The sequence below is a fragment of the Cyanistes caeruleus genome, chromosome 27 (assembly GCF_971803275.1).
Source record: "Cyanistes caeruleus chromosome 27, bCyaCae1.hap1.1, whole genome shotgun sequence".
Classification (NCBI taxonomy): Eukaryota; Metazoa; Chordata; class Aves; order Passeriformes; family Paridae; genus Cyanistes; species Cyanistes caeruleus.
The window spans coordinates 5,789,304-5,806,627 of record NC_141727.1 but is presented as its reverse complement, the minus strand read 5'-3'; the positions used below and the strand labels follow the sequence as shown (position 1 = coordinate 5,806,627).

The following is a 17,324-nucleotide window of genomic DNA, read 5'->3' as shown; positions in this document are numbered from 1 at the left end:
GTCCCATCAGCTGTGATAAATCAGAAGATAGTCCCACTGGGACGGGTAACTCAGTGAAAACATCTGTGTGGCACAAGCCAAACAGCAAGCCAAAAACAGCCCTGTATTAGGTTATATTAAAAATAATAATAAACCCCATCAATTTTAAAGGGAAAAAAATAATGGAATACTTTCATTGAATGTGGCACACAAGTCGTTTTTAATTTGGCCACTACAATAAATGAGCTAGAAATCATTTTATAAAATTAAAAGCAGATTTAGAAAAATACAGTAGTGTATTTACACATCTGAGAAATTTGCAGTATGAGGACATGGAAAAGGTTCATGGAGAGAGAATATGCATGACAGGTGATGAATGTGTGAAACCAGAATATTCAGAGAGGCAAAATAACCAGAGCAGTCAGCTTGCCTACAGTTCCTAGAAGTTTCCCCTAGAAGGGGAAAAAGGAGATGTACTGGTAAGTGCCTAGAATGTGAAAGAAGGGAAAATAACAATAACTGGGATTTACGAGTGGTGCTTTAAATTGGATGGAGAGAGGAGAGCATTGCTTTGCTTGTCCCAGATATTTCAAGAGAGATGAGCATGGTGTCAGTAGCCACCACGTACACTGTGGGTATTTTAGAATCACTGGATTCTAAAATCTGCTTGTTGTTTGAATGCTTCCAGGGATGGTGACTCCACCACTGCCTTGGGCCTGCCAGGTCCGATGCCTGACCACTCTATCAGCAAGAAATTTTCCGTTATCAAACCTGAACCTACCCTGGACCAACATCAGGCAATTTCCCCTTATCGTGTTGTGTGTTGCTTGGAAGAAGAGACCAACCCTGGTGTATACCACAGGGAGATTATAAATTAACATGGAAATACTCACACAGTTAATTTTCTGCTGTGTTGGTTTGTCTGTGTTAATACACAAACCTGCCAGCAGAGCTGTGACATTGGCACTGTGTCCCTGCTTTGCTGATGTGCTGTTCCATGTTGGGGATATTCTGTAATTAGGCTGGGATCAATTCAGCTCCCTCTGGCATGAGAGTAGAGCTGTGGGGTGATCATGGGGCTGTCCCATCCCCCCTGCCATGTCCTGTTGCCTCCAGCACCAGGGCAGTTACACTCTGAGTAAGGATTTTTACAAAACCCATGGGAATACTTGGACAAAGTAGGTTTTTCCTGGTAGCTTCACATGGTAGCTGCCTCCTAATATAAAACGTTCAACTTTAAAAGTCCCTCCCAGACATTTTTTAAGTTTCAAATCTGGAATAGGGAGGAGGAAAAAAAAAATTATATGTCAAGTCTGTTAGGCAGTTTGCAAGTATGATGCTTTCTGTGGTCTCCTTCAAATGTCACAGAAAAGGGGATACAAAGCCACACAGTTATGTGGGGATGCTCACACAGAATAAAAGAAATCTCATTTAACCAGATTCCAGATGGGGAATGAACCTCTGCTGTTCCTTCCTTGGGACAGTGAGTGAAGTGCTGTCTGCTGAGCCCAGCTTCAGCCGACAGCAGCAGTGCAGAAGAACTGGCTGTGCACTGCGCTGTCCCCTGAGCCAGGGAGACGTGGGGTCACCTTCCTCTGCAGAACCCTAAAGGTAAACTTGAGGGAGGATCACGTGCTGAAATTCCCATTTTTTAATGCATACTTTTTGCCAATCCTCGAGGGGTAATGGACTGACACTCCGAGGGTGTGGCTCCTCCAAGTGCCCAACCTGTGAGTGGGTGCCAGTTCCATTGGTCAGTCCTGTGCAAGTGTTGAAATTGCCTGTTTATTAAAAAAAAAAAAAAAAAACAACAACAAAAAACAACAAAAACCTGAAGTCCACTTTAAGGGTGATGAAGTTGGTACACAAGACGCCAGCTGTGCCTGCCAACCCACTTGACCCTGCATAGCAGTTTTGGCCTGCAGTTGCCTCATGACGTGTCTTCAGCAGGGGGAACCTTTTTCCAGTGGAGCTTCTGTATCCAGTAGCCTGTGATTAAAACAAGGGCTCTGTCATATATCAAATTGAATTCAAGAATGATTTTGGATTTTGAATAAATCCATCTCCCTGCACAGGATCAGATGGGTAAACTCCTCCAGGTCCCTTGTACACGGTACCCTATAGAGTCTCACCAAAAATTACTTCTAAAGCAACACCCTCTTTATGCTGTTTTATTTTCCATATTATTGAGGGTTTGTTTAAATTTTATGTGGTAGGGAAAGCAGGCCTAGGCAGGGAAGGGCCATCTGGTATCTAGATTTCTGTTGTTTTCCTGGAATGGAGGAAGCATTTATAGAGCAAAATAAAAACTGCAGCCCCAGAAGGATTCTGAGAAGATGAAAATGGCCCAGGGGTCTTTGTAGGATTTCTTAGATATGATGATTGTAGCTGTAAGTAAAGGTGAGATCACACTGCGTGCTTCCCACTCCAGAGCTGTCCACTTCAACACAGACACGGAATTTACATTTCTCTCATGGTTTTTTCATATCTGAGCTTTTTTTTTTAAGCTTTCAGTTCAGTGCTAACAAAACAATCAAAATTCTTGATCAAGTATGGAATCAGGGTTGTGATAAATACCACTGTTTATGTTTCCTGTGGCTCCTATTGAACATGGAAGCTGGGATCTCTAAAGTGTGAATGAGAAAATGAGCCCAGTGTCTGCTGAGTGGGGGTGGCCTAGTGGATCTTTTCATTTTTAACCTCAGCAGGCAAAGCAAATCCTCAAGCGTGAGCTATAGAAAGACCATCCCCCTCGCAGTGCCTGTGGTGAGTGATATGTTCCTGCTTCCCATTTTCCAGAGCTCGGCGGTGACGCAGCGCATCAGCCCCTGCTCCACGCTGACGAGCAGCACGGCCTCGCCGCCGGCCAGCAGCCCCTGCTCCACGCTGCCGCCTGTCAGCACCAGCGTCACGGCCAAGGACTGCACCTATGGGGCTGTCACCAGCCCCACATCCACACTGGAGAGCAGAGACAGTGGCATCATTGGTGAGTGTTGGGCCATACTCCTCCTCTTCCTCCTCCTGCTCCTCCTCCTCTTCCTCACTACTGCTGGCTGAGCCTCCGTGCACAGGGCTGGTCTAACAAGGGTAGGTGTATCGTCAGAGGATCCCAGGATGGTTTGAGTTGGAAAGGATCTTAAAGACCATCCTGTTCCATTGCTTGCCATGGCAGGGACACTTTCCACTATCACACGTCACCCTAAGCCCCAGTGTCCAGCCTGGCCTTGGGCACTGCCAGGGATCCAGGGGCAGCCCCAGCTGCTCTGGGCACCTGTGCCAGGGCTTCCCCACCTGTGCAGGGAGCAATTCCTTCCCACTATCCCATCTATCCCTGCCCTCTGGCAGTGGGAAGCCATTCCCTGTGTCCTGTCACTCCAGGATCTTGTCCCAAGTCCCTCTCCAGTTCTCCTGAAGCCCCTGTGGACACTTGAAGGGGCTCTGAGCTCTCCCTGGAGCCTTCTGTTCTCCAGTCTGAATAAGCCCTGCTCTCCCAGCCTGGCTCCAGAGCAGAGGGATTCCAGGCATGTCATCAATTCAGTGACTACCTCTGGACTCACCCCAGCTGTTTCATGTCCCTTGGGAACCCCAGAGCTGGATGCAGTGCTCTATTTAGATAATATTATTTATCTATGTTTGCTAATTAGGGGGATGGTTTTGCATAATTCAGGTTAATAGTGCAGTGTCCAAGGTGATCTGTGCCCCTCCATCTTCCATTCCTCATAGGTAAAACTACATAGTAGTTGGTGAAAATTGGGATGTATGAAGTTGATAACTTTGCATGAATTAATTTACTTTTGGACCTTTAATGGTTTAAATTGTGCAAGAGAAAGCCTTGGGTAGGATCTGAACTAAATTATCACAAATTTCAGTGAATTTCTGGAGGTGCTGTAGCAGGTTTCCATTTGAGTGATCTGTGGGTTGCAAGTGTAAGGAATCTGGAGAAAATAACATATACAGGTTAATTCTTTTCAGTAGCTCTGCAGTCACAATGGGAAAACATTTTTGTTTGTATGACATCAAACAGGATGATCGTCACTTGGGTGTCTTTGCCACATGTTCTAGGTTGAGTGTTTCCCCAGCTTAAGAAGATTTTATTTTGCCAACAATTTATGTAGTCTTTAAAAAAAAAATAAAAAAGGCAGGTTGATAATTTAGGGAAGTTAGTTGCACTAGTGGTTAACATTTTGCTTGGCTGATCAGGGAATCTGGGCTTAATTCAGCTCTTGGATGCCACAGCAACCCTTGCAGCACTTCTGCCTGCATGATCTTAAAATGCAAATGGGTGAGCTATTCTGAGCTGTGTGCCGAAGTAGGTTAATGAATCCTGGGAAAAGTCACTGCAGAATCCCACCCCCTCACCTCCCTGCTCAGCATGTCCCACCATCAGAGTTCCACCTTCTCCCACATCCAACCCCAAAGCTCGGCTGGGCTGGAGGGTCACAGTGAGTAGTGAGTGGATGTTTGATCCCAGCTGGGTCCTGTCTCTGCCCAAGCTGTCAGTTGGTTCTAAGAGCTGAGCAAAGGTTGAAAGGATAAAAAAAAAGTTATAAGATCCAGATCTTCACATTCAGATATTCTTTATTTGTAAAAGAAAAGCAATGGGGAATGGGGGAGAAGGTGAGCCAAGAGGAGAGGTAGGAGCAAGTCAGCCCTTTCTTCTGGATGCCACAGAATCCTTTCCATGTAAAACAGAATGGCTGGTGAAAATCCTGACCTGACTGTAACCTCTGAATAGCTTCCAGGATTTTTTGGCTCTCACTCTGTAAAAGCAGCCAGCTGTTGATGTTAAAAAAATCTGCTACTGAAAAGAAAACTGGTCAAAGAATCATGTGCTGCTCTGAGGAAACTTTGACCTCACAGCCCCTCCAATGTGAGCTTGGAAGCTTTGCTGCTGGAATGCAGCAGAATACAGGGAAACCTCCACCAGTCTTATCAATCCTTTGAAATAACCAGCAAACTTTTCTTGCTAGTATGCAAAGCTTATCCAAATGATGTTCAAGCAGCACTTTGTCATTAGCAGCAATCTCCTAAGGAAGGGCTGTTTTCCATGTGGCATCTTCCTGTAGAAGTGTGTTCATACACCCCAAGTTGAAATGGGGGCACACTTTTTCCCTGGGATGATCTGTACTCTGTTCCATGCTGAATTGTCAGGGGATCATCCTGTGCAGGGACACAGGTAAGAAGGAAGAGCAGCTTAAAAGGGAAAGCAGTGAGCAGTGGACATCCTCTGGTCCCCCTGCTGTGGTGAATTGTACAGGTCCTGTACCATATGGACCAGATGTCTTCACTTAGATTTTGTGGATTTATTTGATGGAAGATAACATATAAAGGAGCTCTATCCCCTACTGGGAGTCCCTGGCCTATAGCTTCTTCGAATTACTCTTTCTTTGCTATTTTTTTCCTCTTATTCCTGAGCTTTTATCAAGATCCTGCCTTCTACACATGTATGTGTTTGTTTGTTAAAAATAGGTTTGTTAATAAGTTTGCCTAAGCGCCTGATAAGCAAAATAGATGCTGCTAAGCAGAATAGATGCTGCTGACAATGAAACAAGATGGATTTATTTCCAACTTCATCTGCTTTGAGAAGGGAACAAAGAGCAGCTCAAAAGGCGTGTCAAGATAAATTTAACTCAGGTTAAATATTTTTGTGATCTTACAGTTAAAGCATTCGAATTCTGACATTCTCATCAGTATTATGAAATGCTCTGTTAATAATGAATAACATTTCTGAGAATTACAGATCTTTTTTTCACTCTCAATGGCTTCTAGTTGGGCTCATTCCCCAAAGAGGAGTGTCCTGAAAAATGCCTCATCTCAGTGACTAGTGAGCTTTTGTTCACTAATGCACCTTCATATTTTAGGTGATGGGGATGATGGTTCAGGAGGAGAAAAGGGAGCTAACTTTTCAAGTTTCTCATCAGCTCTTGAGCCAGATCAGTTGCTCACCACCACGCACCCAATGCCTTGCCAGTTCCCCACCTTTCAGGTACCAACTACTCCTTTCAGGTAGCTGTAGAGAACAGTAACCTCATCTGTTAAATAAAATTATATAGGGGAAACTGAGTGGATTACAGTTCATAAAAACTTACTGTCAGTCAAATGAGATAAGGGCTTCGGTTTCTGAACCAAACTAATCCATGGAAGCTGGTTGTTCAGGCAGGTTCAGTGGAGGCTTCTTAGTGTCAGACCTTGCAAAGTTCTGCAGACATTTCCTGGAAATGGAAAGGTAGAAACTATGATGCCAATTAAAAGACATGAGGAGCCATGGCAATGTTTCCTCCTAAATAATTTCTATTATTTCTGGAATGGTGTATTTGAATACAATGCAGCACAGAATTTTTAATACTCTTTGTAATTACAAATGGCTTTTAACGATATGAGCCAAAACATTAGAGCTTAAATGTTGTTTTAGAAGTCGTAAGCAGAAACACTATCATTAAACTAAAATCCATAATCTCTGATTTATGTGAATGTGGAAAATATGATGAAGATAATTTTTGGCTCTTGCGTGTCTCAGCTTGGCATTGAGCAGCATGTGTTCAAGCCACTCTTGCTTCGTTACTAATTTTGTTATAATTTCTTCCTTCAAGCTACGTTGACAAGTTACTCTGAGAATGTGGAACGTACTAAATACGGAGGGGAAAGCAGTAAGGAACTTGGATCTGGGGGAAATCTTAAACAGTGGCAATCCCAGAAATCCAGCATGGACTCCTGCCTGTACCGCGTGGACGAGAACATGTCAGCCTCAACCTACAGCCTCAACAAAATCCCCGAGAGGAACCTGGAGACGGTCCTGTCCCAGTCAGTGCAGTCAATTCCTCTTTACCTTATGCCACGGCCAAATTCAGTAGCAGGTAAGAAATTAATGTTTGTGCCTTTAGGTCAGAGCCAGACACAGCACACAGATGAAACAGTTATGTTTCAGTTATGAACAGTTATGAAACAACTGTTTCCTTATCCAGGAATCTCCTTCCTGGAGTCATCATCCTAAGAATGACAAAAATTGTTTTTTTGTTTGACTTACTGGTTCTAAATGGAAAATTCCTCAGTGGAAACCTGTTTCTGATGGTGTTTAATGGTTATTTCAGCAGTATATGGTCTCCTTCTTACAAAATTATACAACAAGATTACAGGAAAATATGTTTAAAAAGAAAAAAAAAAAAAACAGATTCTTTACTGTCATTACAATGCAAATGTCTTGCTTTTAAGGTGCCAAGAAGTAATGGCTATTTCTGCTATTTCAAAGGATTCATTGCAAGTAAAATCAAGTGTCTGATGTTCTCTGAAGAGCTTAAGAGCTCTGGAGTTAAGAGAATGGTGGTACTTCCTGTCTACAGATTTGCTCTGGGTCCTGTCTCTCCCGGTGGACTGTGTCCCAGACATCTCACACCTCACAGCACCTGGCATTTGCTAGTGACTGACATTTTTTGTCTTGGCATAAAATCAACATTATTTTCATTTAAATTCATGTCTGCTCTTCAAAACATTTCTAAATGATGCTGTGCCATACCTTATTGATGTCTTTTACCTGCTGAGCATTCCCCTGAATCCGGTAACAGCAGGGCAAAAAAACAGTGATGGGATTAGAAATATTAAAGCTTTGCTGGAAAGCTGCTTGCTTAGAGTTACTCCCCATTCCTTTATTGCCCCATTTTTATTTTTTTTTTCCTTTGTGGGTAACTTCTCTGGGGTAGAATGTGTTGTCTATGTGTCTGTGTAGACATGTGGAGAAATGCACACTAAGAATTCTGAGTCCTGGTGGATGCTGCTCCAGAAAACCCAGAGACAATTCTGAGAGATACCCCATAGAGCCTGGGATGTTTTCTGTTAAATCAGCATCCCTTGGTGAACCAGGCTGCATTGCATAACTGGATTAGTTTTCCTTTTTAATCTTACTTCGGCTGGTCACAGACCTAAAAGTGGTGTAGAAATGAAATTTACAAATGGTGAAGTAAACCTCCAGGGCATGGAGGTGCAGCACAGTCTGAAAACCTGAGATTTCAGACTGGAGAGAGGGGAGAGAAAAAAACTTGAAAACTCTGCTTGCTTTAGATTAATTCCTTATAAATGACGTTATGTAAACACCTTCCAAAGCAAACAGAGTAGGCTGGGCACCATAAATTTAAATACATGTGTGTTGATGTAATTGTCTTTGGAAGCTGTTGACTTGCTTGGTGCACTTAGAGGCAAATAGTATTTCAAGAGGAAACCATGCAGTAAAGTTCAGGAACAACTTTTCCTTCTGGATGTTTATTTTTTAGTAGAGATTTTGCTGTTTTGAAGTGCTGTGTCAGCTAACACAGTTCATGTATGTCCTAGTTTAGAGCAAATTTGGGAGAGAACCTCCAAATGGGATTCCCCCAGAAAAGAAAAAAATCAGACAGCACCTGCCCCCAACTGGTTCAGGGGAAAAAGGTTCCTTAGAGAGAAGTGGAAAAAACTGGTTTTTTAATAGAAATTAAATAATATTAAACAATAAAACCTCTTGCTGTTCGATGAGATGGCAAATCAAGGAAGAAAAGTCCTTTTCATGTGGTGTGGCTTTTCTCGTTCAGGTTCTTATCAGTCCCTCCGGTGCCGGAAAGTGCCGAGGCCCAGGCCCCGGTGGGCCACAGGGGTTTGTCTGGGTGTTTTTCAGTCCAGAGCAGGTTTGAACAGATCCAAGGAAAAAGGAAAAAAAGTCCAGGGAACTCCTCTGCCTCAGCTAGCTAAAACTAACTAACCATAAAAGAGAAGCTGTGTCTCACTGTCTGTCCGTGCTGCAGACACCACAGTCCAGGAGAGGATGTGCGGGAGTGATGTTTTCCTTCAACACAAACTGCAGCTTCTTCTTCCCCGCTTTGCTCTCAGAGCCAGTCTTAAAGGTGCAGAACTTAATATGTAATATAAACCAGGCAATTGGGGATACCAGTGTCATAAAGTCACCCCAGGACATTCCACCCCTTATCCCCATATCATCAACTTATTACCAAAATTTACATATATTCTAACTCTACAACACATACATTATATACAGACAAGGGCATTAATTCATGGTTCTCACCCAACAATCAGATATCCCTGAGATTAAATCATGGAAGTAACCACAATGAGAATTCGAGATTTGGCTTAATGTTTTATCATCAAAATATCACATATTGGCTCCTATATGCTTATGGCACCTGAAAATTATGGGGTTTAGGTAATGGATTTATATGTGTGGTTTTCCCAAACAGTTTAACTTCATTATCGTTGTGCCTGAATGATGGGAAAGGGAAACCAAGTGTAGTTTCAGGGTTGATTTAAGTCTGTCTGCAAATGTAACATTGCTCAAAGACTTAATGCTGAGCTACCAATTCCATGTCCTTGCTCCAGTGACACACTGGTTGGGTAAGCACTTGATAAACCAGATTAGTTGACTAATCCAACTGAAAATTAACCCACCAGAAAATAGGTATATTAATTTTGAGCCTGAAGGTCATCAGTAAGTGTGGAGACAGTGTAGCTGGGAGTGGGACAAAAAGCTGCCTTTCTTTTAGTGGTATTCCATGGTATTCCACATTTTAAGGTAATCATGAATTCACAGCTTTGCTAAAGCAGGCTGTTCTTCACTTATTTTATTTTTTTTTTAATGCAGTTGAATTTATACATGATTGGTTGGGAAGCAAAGCATAGCAGCACTTAATACCTGCTGGTTTGGGTTTTTTTTCCCTCCTTTTTTTTCTTTTTGGCTTTTTTTTTTTAAGGTTCTCCCCAAGTATCTTACAAAACAGCACAAAAATACCCGTTTTTATAGCAGCTTACAAAGTGCAGTCACTGAATGTGTTGTGTCCCTGCTGTCACTTAGCAGTTTGCAACTAGGAGCAGTTCTTACACACGGTCTCCCCCTGGCAGGGTGGGCAGGCCCTGGCACAGGGTGCCCAGAGCAGCTGGGGCTGCCCCTGGATCCCTGGCAGTGCCCAAGGCCAGGCTGGACATTGGGGCTGGAGCAGCCTGAGGCAGTGGGAGGTGTCCCTGCCCCTTCAGTGAAGAAAAGATGGCAGGCGTCAGCATAAACTGCACCAGTGAGTTGTGCCTTTAACGTATAGGAAATGTTGTCTCTGTCAGCTTTGCAGAGACATGACTGAGTTTGTGACTGGCAGAACTGAGACCAGGTACAAGAGAGTCCATGTCTCCATTTTCCATATATCTTCTTTTATTTGGAAACACCTACAGGAGAACAGACCAGAGCAAATGCCAGTGAGGCATGAGAAAAAGTCACCAAAACAATGTACTTCTTCCTAGGGGAAATGGTACTTGGTTCGTGTCAGCTCTGTTGTCTCAAGGTACTTACATCTCCATGTATTTTCATTAAAAACTGAAAAATGCAATAACCAGAGTGTGAGATCCAAACGCCGGGTGTGATGTACTTCTTTGCTTTCTCATGGCAGCCACCAGCTCAGCCCACCTGGAAGATCTGGCTTACCTGGATGAGCAGAGACACACTCCCCTGCGCACATCACTGCGGATGCCGCGGCAGAGCGTGGCCAGCGCCCGGGCACAGCAGGACCTGCGAGGTAGGAGCACAGCGGGGCCCTTGGGCAGCAGCCACCGCATCCATGTCCATGTGAAAACCAGAATCCCAGGATGGTTTGGGCTGAAAAGAACCTTAAAGCCAGTGCCACCCCTGCCATGGCAGGGACACCTCCCACTGTCCCAGGCTGCTCCAGCCCCAGTGTCTGGCCTGGCCTTGGGCACTGCCAGGGATCCAGGGGCAGCCCCAGCTGCTCTGGGCACCTGTGCCAGGGCCTGCCCACCCTGCCAGGAACAATTCCTTCCCAGTATCTCATCTAACCCTGCCCTCTGGCCATTCCCCCTTGTCCTGTCCCTTCAAGCCCTTGTCCAAAGTCCCTCTCCTCTCTCTTGGAGCCTTTTTAGGCACCAAAAGGCTTCAATAAGGTCATCCCAGAGCCTTCTCTTGTCTCTTCTCCAGGATGAGTACCCCCAGCTCTCACCTGGTCTCCTCAGGATTAATACTTAGATAAGTTATTTAAAATGAGAAATTTTACAGACTACTACTTTTTTGCCTTATTTTTTTTGATCAAGGCCAGGGATTACAGTTTCCCGTTGCATTCTGCAGTGTGCCAGTGTGGAGGGAGCCTAGTGCAGTGACGGGGCCACCAGCTCAGCCAGCGCTTGTAAGGATGCTCACAATGCCCGTATTCAGGCAGCTCTTTGACTTCTAAAAGGCCTTTTGAGAGGGGAAATTTCTGTGGCTCTTTGTGGCAAATTACACAAACAAGACATTAGCAATGAGAAAAGTAGCCAGGACTGACATTTTACTGTTTTGCTTATTCCCAGGCAGCTCCTGCTTGACTTGTTCCATGTCCTTGGGATTTCGGCCCACCCTTCAATTTACATCCCACTTTTAATCTGAGCTCAGTCTTCCACCACGTGCTTAAGATGTCACTGTGTCAGTCCGGAGTCTGCAGTAGATCACCAGGCTAATGCTTCAGCCCATCATTTTTTGTTGCACAGATGAGTAAATGGCTGAGGAAGCTCATTTGAGATATTTTCAGACTGTTTCTTTGCCCATGAGACTGGTTTATTCTCCTCTGTGCATAGAGGAGAGGTTACTTTTGGCCATACGTGAAACTTTCCTGTTCTCTAGGGGGTTTTTTAGAGCCCACCATCTTAGCGTGAGGAAATGGGGAGCTTGAAGGCACAGGCTGGGTTTTCACCCAGCCTACTCGACCTGGTACTGGGCTATGTACCAAACACATGAGCCCCCAAAGAGTGGGTTTGTGAGCTTTGGATGGCAGTCTGTAATGAAATCCTCCTGGCTGCTGAGGCAGTTCTAGAAGTGCATTAGCAGGCAGTAAGTGAAGAAAACAAAGTTTGACAGACCAAATTTCCATATGTTCGGAGGCAGCAGCTTGCCAAGGCTGTGTAATTTGCAGTGATTGCATCCAAAACATTCAACTTTATTGTAGGAACAGAATCAAATTGTTTTCCAGACACACTTTTAAAACCCTTGTAGCACTACATATTTCCTCCTGTGCTTTGTTTTGTTTTGTTTTTTTCCCTTTTTGTGACAGTTGCATGAGAACAGCAGCAGTGTTTCAACTTTTTAAAATTTGTTTCTGATCCTACCTTAGTTGCTGTGCTGCTTTTAAAAGGAGAGGGAGATGTGAAAAAGTAAACCATCACTACTCGGAAATATTTTCATGCCATTGCATATGCAAGGGGCAGGGGGGGTGTTCTTGTCTGAAATGATGCATTTTGCAGCTATTGCTGTGAAATTGCATCAATCTGGGCTGTTACAAACAGCAGCTCTTTGTTCCAGCTGGAAATCCTAAACTTGTGTTTAATTTTAATAGCCCTAGTCTTGGCACTGGGCTGAAATAGCGGAGACATTCCTGGCCCTCTGCTGGGGGACACATTACAGCCCGCTGTCTGTTCCCAGTGTTTCAAAATCATAGTGAGAGAGACTAAATGGAAGACTGTCTCTGCTGGTTTTTGTTAAATCAATTATTTTAAGCAGGGAAGCAGTAGAGGAATCCCAACGCTTGAGTGTGACAAGGATTCATCCCAGTAACAAGTTATTAATAGGATGGGGAAGGCAACTTTTGCTTTCTCTGTTTTCATCCCTGGGGATTTAAGGCTGTTCAGGTTGCTGTAACCCAAGGCATAAACTGATGGCTATGATGTACCATGGGTTTTTTCTCCAAAAAGCAAATGTCAGCAGTGCTGCAGGATGGGAAGAACCAAGATTTTTGGGTGAGGTTTGGGATGAAGGAGAGGATAGTTCCCACTCCCCCAATATATTGTGGATCTCTATATGTAATAGGCAGTGGTATGCTTTCCCTAAACTGTTTTTCTAATTTTCAAGGGATTTTCCTCACAGTATGTATTCAATACTGTTGCCTTGCGGGTAAGAGAGTTTCATGTGCTTCTTAAAAACACTAAAAAATAGTTTAGCCTTTTCAGGCACAAAGGGGAGAAGAAGGAACTGGTTTCATCCCAATGGATATAGATGTTTAAGATGACACTTGAGAGAATCACAGGATCATTAAGGTTTGAAATGCATCCTGTAAGTTCATCAAATCCAACCATTCCCCCAGCACTGCTTTAGGCTACCACTGACCCATGTCCACAAGTGACACATTTCTTTAAATCCCTCCAGGGATGGGGATTCCACCACTGCCCTGGGCAGCCTGTGCCAGGGCTGAACACCCCTTTAGGTGAAGAAATTCTCCCTACTATCCAAAAGTTGCAGTCTAAAGCAAGTAAAGGAAATAAACTCAGATATTTGCTTAGCTTACCATAATACACCCACATCTGGGTTGCTTGAATTGAAGTTTTCAGCCACAGGACAGAGCCTGGCTGCATATGGTGGGCAGTGTTTCAGTTCTGTATTTTAATGTGTTGCTTGGGCTCTACAGAAATTGCACAGTATTTAATCAGCACCAGCACATGTGGTCTGTTGGGGAAGTAGTTATTACTCTTCTTGATAACTTTATGGTGCTTTAAAACATCATTTTTCGTTCTGAAAAAAGAAGATGTTTTAATTGCTGAACAGGAATATCCTGTCAGCAGTCTGATTTAACTTACTTCAGAAGAATTGAAATAACTTTGTTTAGATGGAATTAACACAGGTGCTGAGATTGTTGTGGGCTCATTGGATTGAACAAGTGAACACACATTGTGTGTCTCTGTCTTGAACCATCAGTCCTGTCTCCCAGGAGCTGCTGTGCAGAGTGCAGCATTTTGCCCAGGGCCTTTGACTGTGGTGGATTTAAGAGAAAATTAATTTCTCCAGCCACAATTTTTCCCCAGTTCCAAGCTACTCCCTGTAAATCCTCAATGCCTTTGTTGGAAAATACTGTGGATGCGACAGATGCTTTCACAATGAGCCTGTGGGTGATCCAGAATTGTGTTTTCTTTTCACCTTCCGTAACGGAAAGATTTTTGTGTGAGATAGACATCCATTTCCAAACTCTGCTTTCCCCTATGGCGTGGATGTTGATGTTCTTCCCACATCTCCCATTCCAGTGCGCTTCGCACCCTACAGACCCCCTGACATCTCCCTGAAGCCGCTGCTCTTTGAGGTGCCCAGCATCACCACCGAGTCTGTGTTTGTGGGCCGCGACTGGGTGTTCCACGAGATCGATGCACAGCTGCAGAGCTCGAACGCCAGCGTCAACCGTGGGGTGGTGATCGTCGGGAACATCGGCTTCGGCAAAACTGCCATCATCTCCAGGCTGGTTGCACTCAGCTGCCATGGCACGAGGATGAGGCAGATTGCTTCAGATAGCCCCCACGCCTCTCCAAAACGTAAGCACAGCAGCACATGGGTCTCCAAAACTCAGAGAGCTTTTACGTCAGCTTTTAGAGTGGTCTGGGGTGAAATAACCCCATTTCTCTTCAGGTCCAAGAAATCAGCTTAGTCTTTGTTGTCAAGCAAAGGAAGGACATTTGAGAAATATGTCATAGAAGCCCTGAATAGTTTGGATTGGAAAGGACTTCAGAGATTATCTTGTTCCAACTCCCTGCCATAAGGCAGAGACACCTTCCACTATCCCAGGTTGCTCTAAGCCTCATCCAGCCTGGCCTTGGACACTTCCAGAGATGGGGCAGCCACGGCTTCCCTGGGCAACCTGTGCCAGGGCATCTCCACCCTCACAGGAAACAATTCCTTCCTGATACCTAATCTAAATCTACCTTCCTTCAGTTTGAGGCCCTTCCCTCTTGTCCTATCACTCCATACCCTTGTATAAGGTCCCTCTTCAGCTCTCTTTGAGTCCCTCTACCTACTGCTACAGGCGGCTTTTTTACTGTTCCTAAGTTACCTTTTGAAGAGTCAGAGTAGTCTGTCTGTGACTTGTCTGGCTTAGAAACATCACAAACTTTCTCTGCCTGGGAACACTCTAATTTTAGAATCACAGAATCACAGAATGGTTTGGGTTTGAAGGGACCTTTAAAGGTCATGTAGTCCAATCCCCCTGCTCATGACATCTCCAGCCAGATCAGGCAACTAGTATTCTGTGATGATGAATCCATGCCCCCTGCATTCTTTTTCCCATACGGATTGTTTATCTCATTGAATAATGGTATAAATATTCCATGCAGGTCATGAGCCCATGTAGGCTCAAGACCCAAGATTGCTCTACCTCCTCTGGACCTATCCAATTCCCATCTCTACGCGCTGACAGGTTTGCAGGTGGAGATGACAACATTTTAAAGTCACTCAGCTCTCAGTAAGTGAGTAAGACAGGACTGAAAATACTGAGTTAGGTACCTGAAGGTATCTTTAAGGGTGTAGGTCACTGTATGTCAGTGAATGTGTAGTTAAATCTGTTTACTGAAATGCTGTGCTCTTGCCTTGTTGGAAGAACTGAAATGTTGGCATGTTGAACAGTATTACTTGTCAGAGTAATAATGAACAATGTGTAGTGAAAGGCAGGGCTTGTTTCTACATTCTAACTGGAGCTCTGCAGTGCACCAGCTGTGAGTGTGTATCCCCAATCTGCTTAGGGTGGTAGTGAACATTTAAGAGATGACTGTGCTTAACTCCTTCTGGACTAAAAGCTGGATTTCTCATAGGAGGTGTCCTGTACCCTTAGTTCATAGATGATGAAGATCCTTGATCTCACCTAATACTTTGTTTAGTTCACTGTGGTGTGTCCATGGAGTTGAAAGCTGAATGATTCCTCAGTGTTAGTTATTAGGATGGAAACTTTCAGAATCAATAATTAATTTGACTTGATTTCCTAAAGAGATCACAAGTACTAGTCTAGCTGTAGAAGATAATAACTATTCTGCAAAATCCTTGAGGGTCCCTTCCAATTCAGGATATTCTATGATACATCTCTGATTTTGTGCTAAGTTTCTTTGTCATTTTTTTTCCACATGCCAAAAAAAAAAATCTATTCTGCTTATTAAAACTGTGCTAATTAATACGTGCTAATCAGGTGGTCTGACACTGGTACAGCGGTTGTGCAATTAAACTGGCTTCAATAGAGCCTCATAGTTCTAATTCCTCTCTCAGAAAATGAATACAGGTGACAGTGGTGTTATGCTCAGAATCAAGAGTGTGCTTCATTCTAACACATTCAGGGTTTAATTCTGGAGGCAGCAGTCATCCTCCTCTGTTGTTTGCCATTAAATGGGTCATTGTTTGCATGATTATTTCCCATCAAGCTCAGGCATGCACTGCAGCAACCCAGTCCAGGAGAATCCTCTGCCAGCACAGACTGTACTTTGGAATGCTGCTGTTCTTAAAATAATAAATAATTAGACATCGCCAAGTGCTGCATGTTGTGATGTCATTCAAAAATCCTTCATATGAGTACTTAGGAGGGAAAATAAAAATCCTTTGAGAAAGATATCCACAAAGGCCAGGTGGATGAGCTTCTGTAGCAATCTGCTGGTAAAGGAAATTTCTGCTTTACCAGGAAAAAGAAGCAGCTAAAATGCGCTAGAACACAGGTAAACTTGCCAGAGATGATTCCAGGGTAATTTATTATTTGCTTGTGAGCCTTTTCCAGATCCTTGTGCTGCTCCTGCTCCTCTCCTCCTGATCAAATTAATGGGCTTCAGATGGCTGTATTAGCTGGGGCTCTTAATTCATTTATGTTAGAAAATAGGCCTGTAATTCAGAAAAATGTGCTGTCTGTGCTGAAGGAGGACTTGGAACTAAATTTACCAGCGATTGTTCATAACAAGGGAAGGTCTGCGGGCAGAAGTGCAGAGCAGGAGAGCTTTGCACTGAAATCCACCAGACCTGAAGACAGAGCCTGCCAGAGGGCCCAGTTTGCTGCATTATTGTCATAATTTAGAAGTCAGTGAAATTACAGTGGGGAAGATGAATAAGACAGGATCAAGGCTTTTTCTTTTTTCTTCCTTTCCTGCTTCCAAAAGAAGTTTCTTGAGAAGCCTCTGGCCTGGATATCCCTGAAATCCCAACCACAGTATTTGTGGGAAGTATTTTAACTGCCACACATAGGAAGCAGCAGCTGCCTGGTTTGTAATAATAACGTTAGCAGTCGTCCTAACCTCTTTCCTTGGACAGATGTGGATGCCAACCGAGAGCTGCCCTTGGCCCAGCCGCCTTCTGCCCACCCGTCCATCACGAGCGGGAGCTGTCCTGGGACCCCCGAGATGCGCCGGCGCCAGGAGGAGGCCATGCGGAGATTGGCCTCACAGGTACACAAACACCCAGCTCAGGGCTTTTCCTTGGGAAAATGGCAGTTTTAATGGGGGTCCTTGGAAGTTCTCCTGCTTGATGTCACTTGGAAAATCCGTGTGTTCAAATGCTCACTTTGGGATCTGAGAGAGACAGACTTCTGGAAGGAGTTTATTACCCAGGAAAGTTCTTTCTCAAA

The 17,324-nt window shown here is 44.1% G+C and overlaps 1 protein-coding gene across 18 annotated transcripts in view; it reads left to right on the top strand.

The window, feature by feature from the left end:
- The window catches only part of TANC2 (tetratricopeptide repeat, ankyrin repeat and coiled-coil containing 2), a 159,720-nt gene that overhangs the window by 84,760 nt on the left and 57,636 nt on the right, over window positions 1-17,324 (top strand). For all 18 annotated transcript variants that reach the window (XM_086864250.1, XM_086864244.1, XM_086864254.1 and 15 more), the window contains 5 exons: window positions 2,779-2,965; window positions 6,570-6,833; window positions 10,389-10,514; window positions 13,993-14,274; window positions 17,012-17,145. In XM_086864250.1, the coding sequence (XP_086720376.1) occupies window positions 2,779-2,965; window positions 6,570-6,833; window positions 10,389-10,514; window positions 13,993-14,274; window positions 17,012-17,145 (993 nt within the window). The remainder of the gene's footprint in view (window positions 1-2,778; window positions 2,966-6,569; window positions 6,834-10,388; window positions 10,515-13,992; window positions 14,275-17,011; window positions 17,146-17,324) is intronic.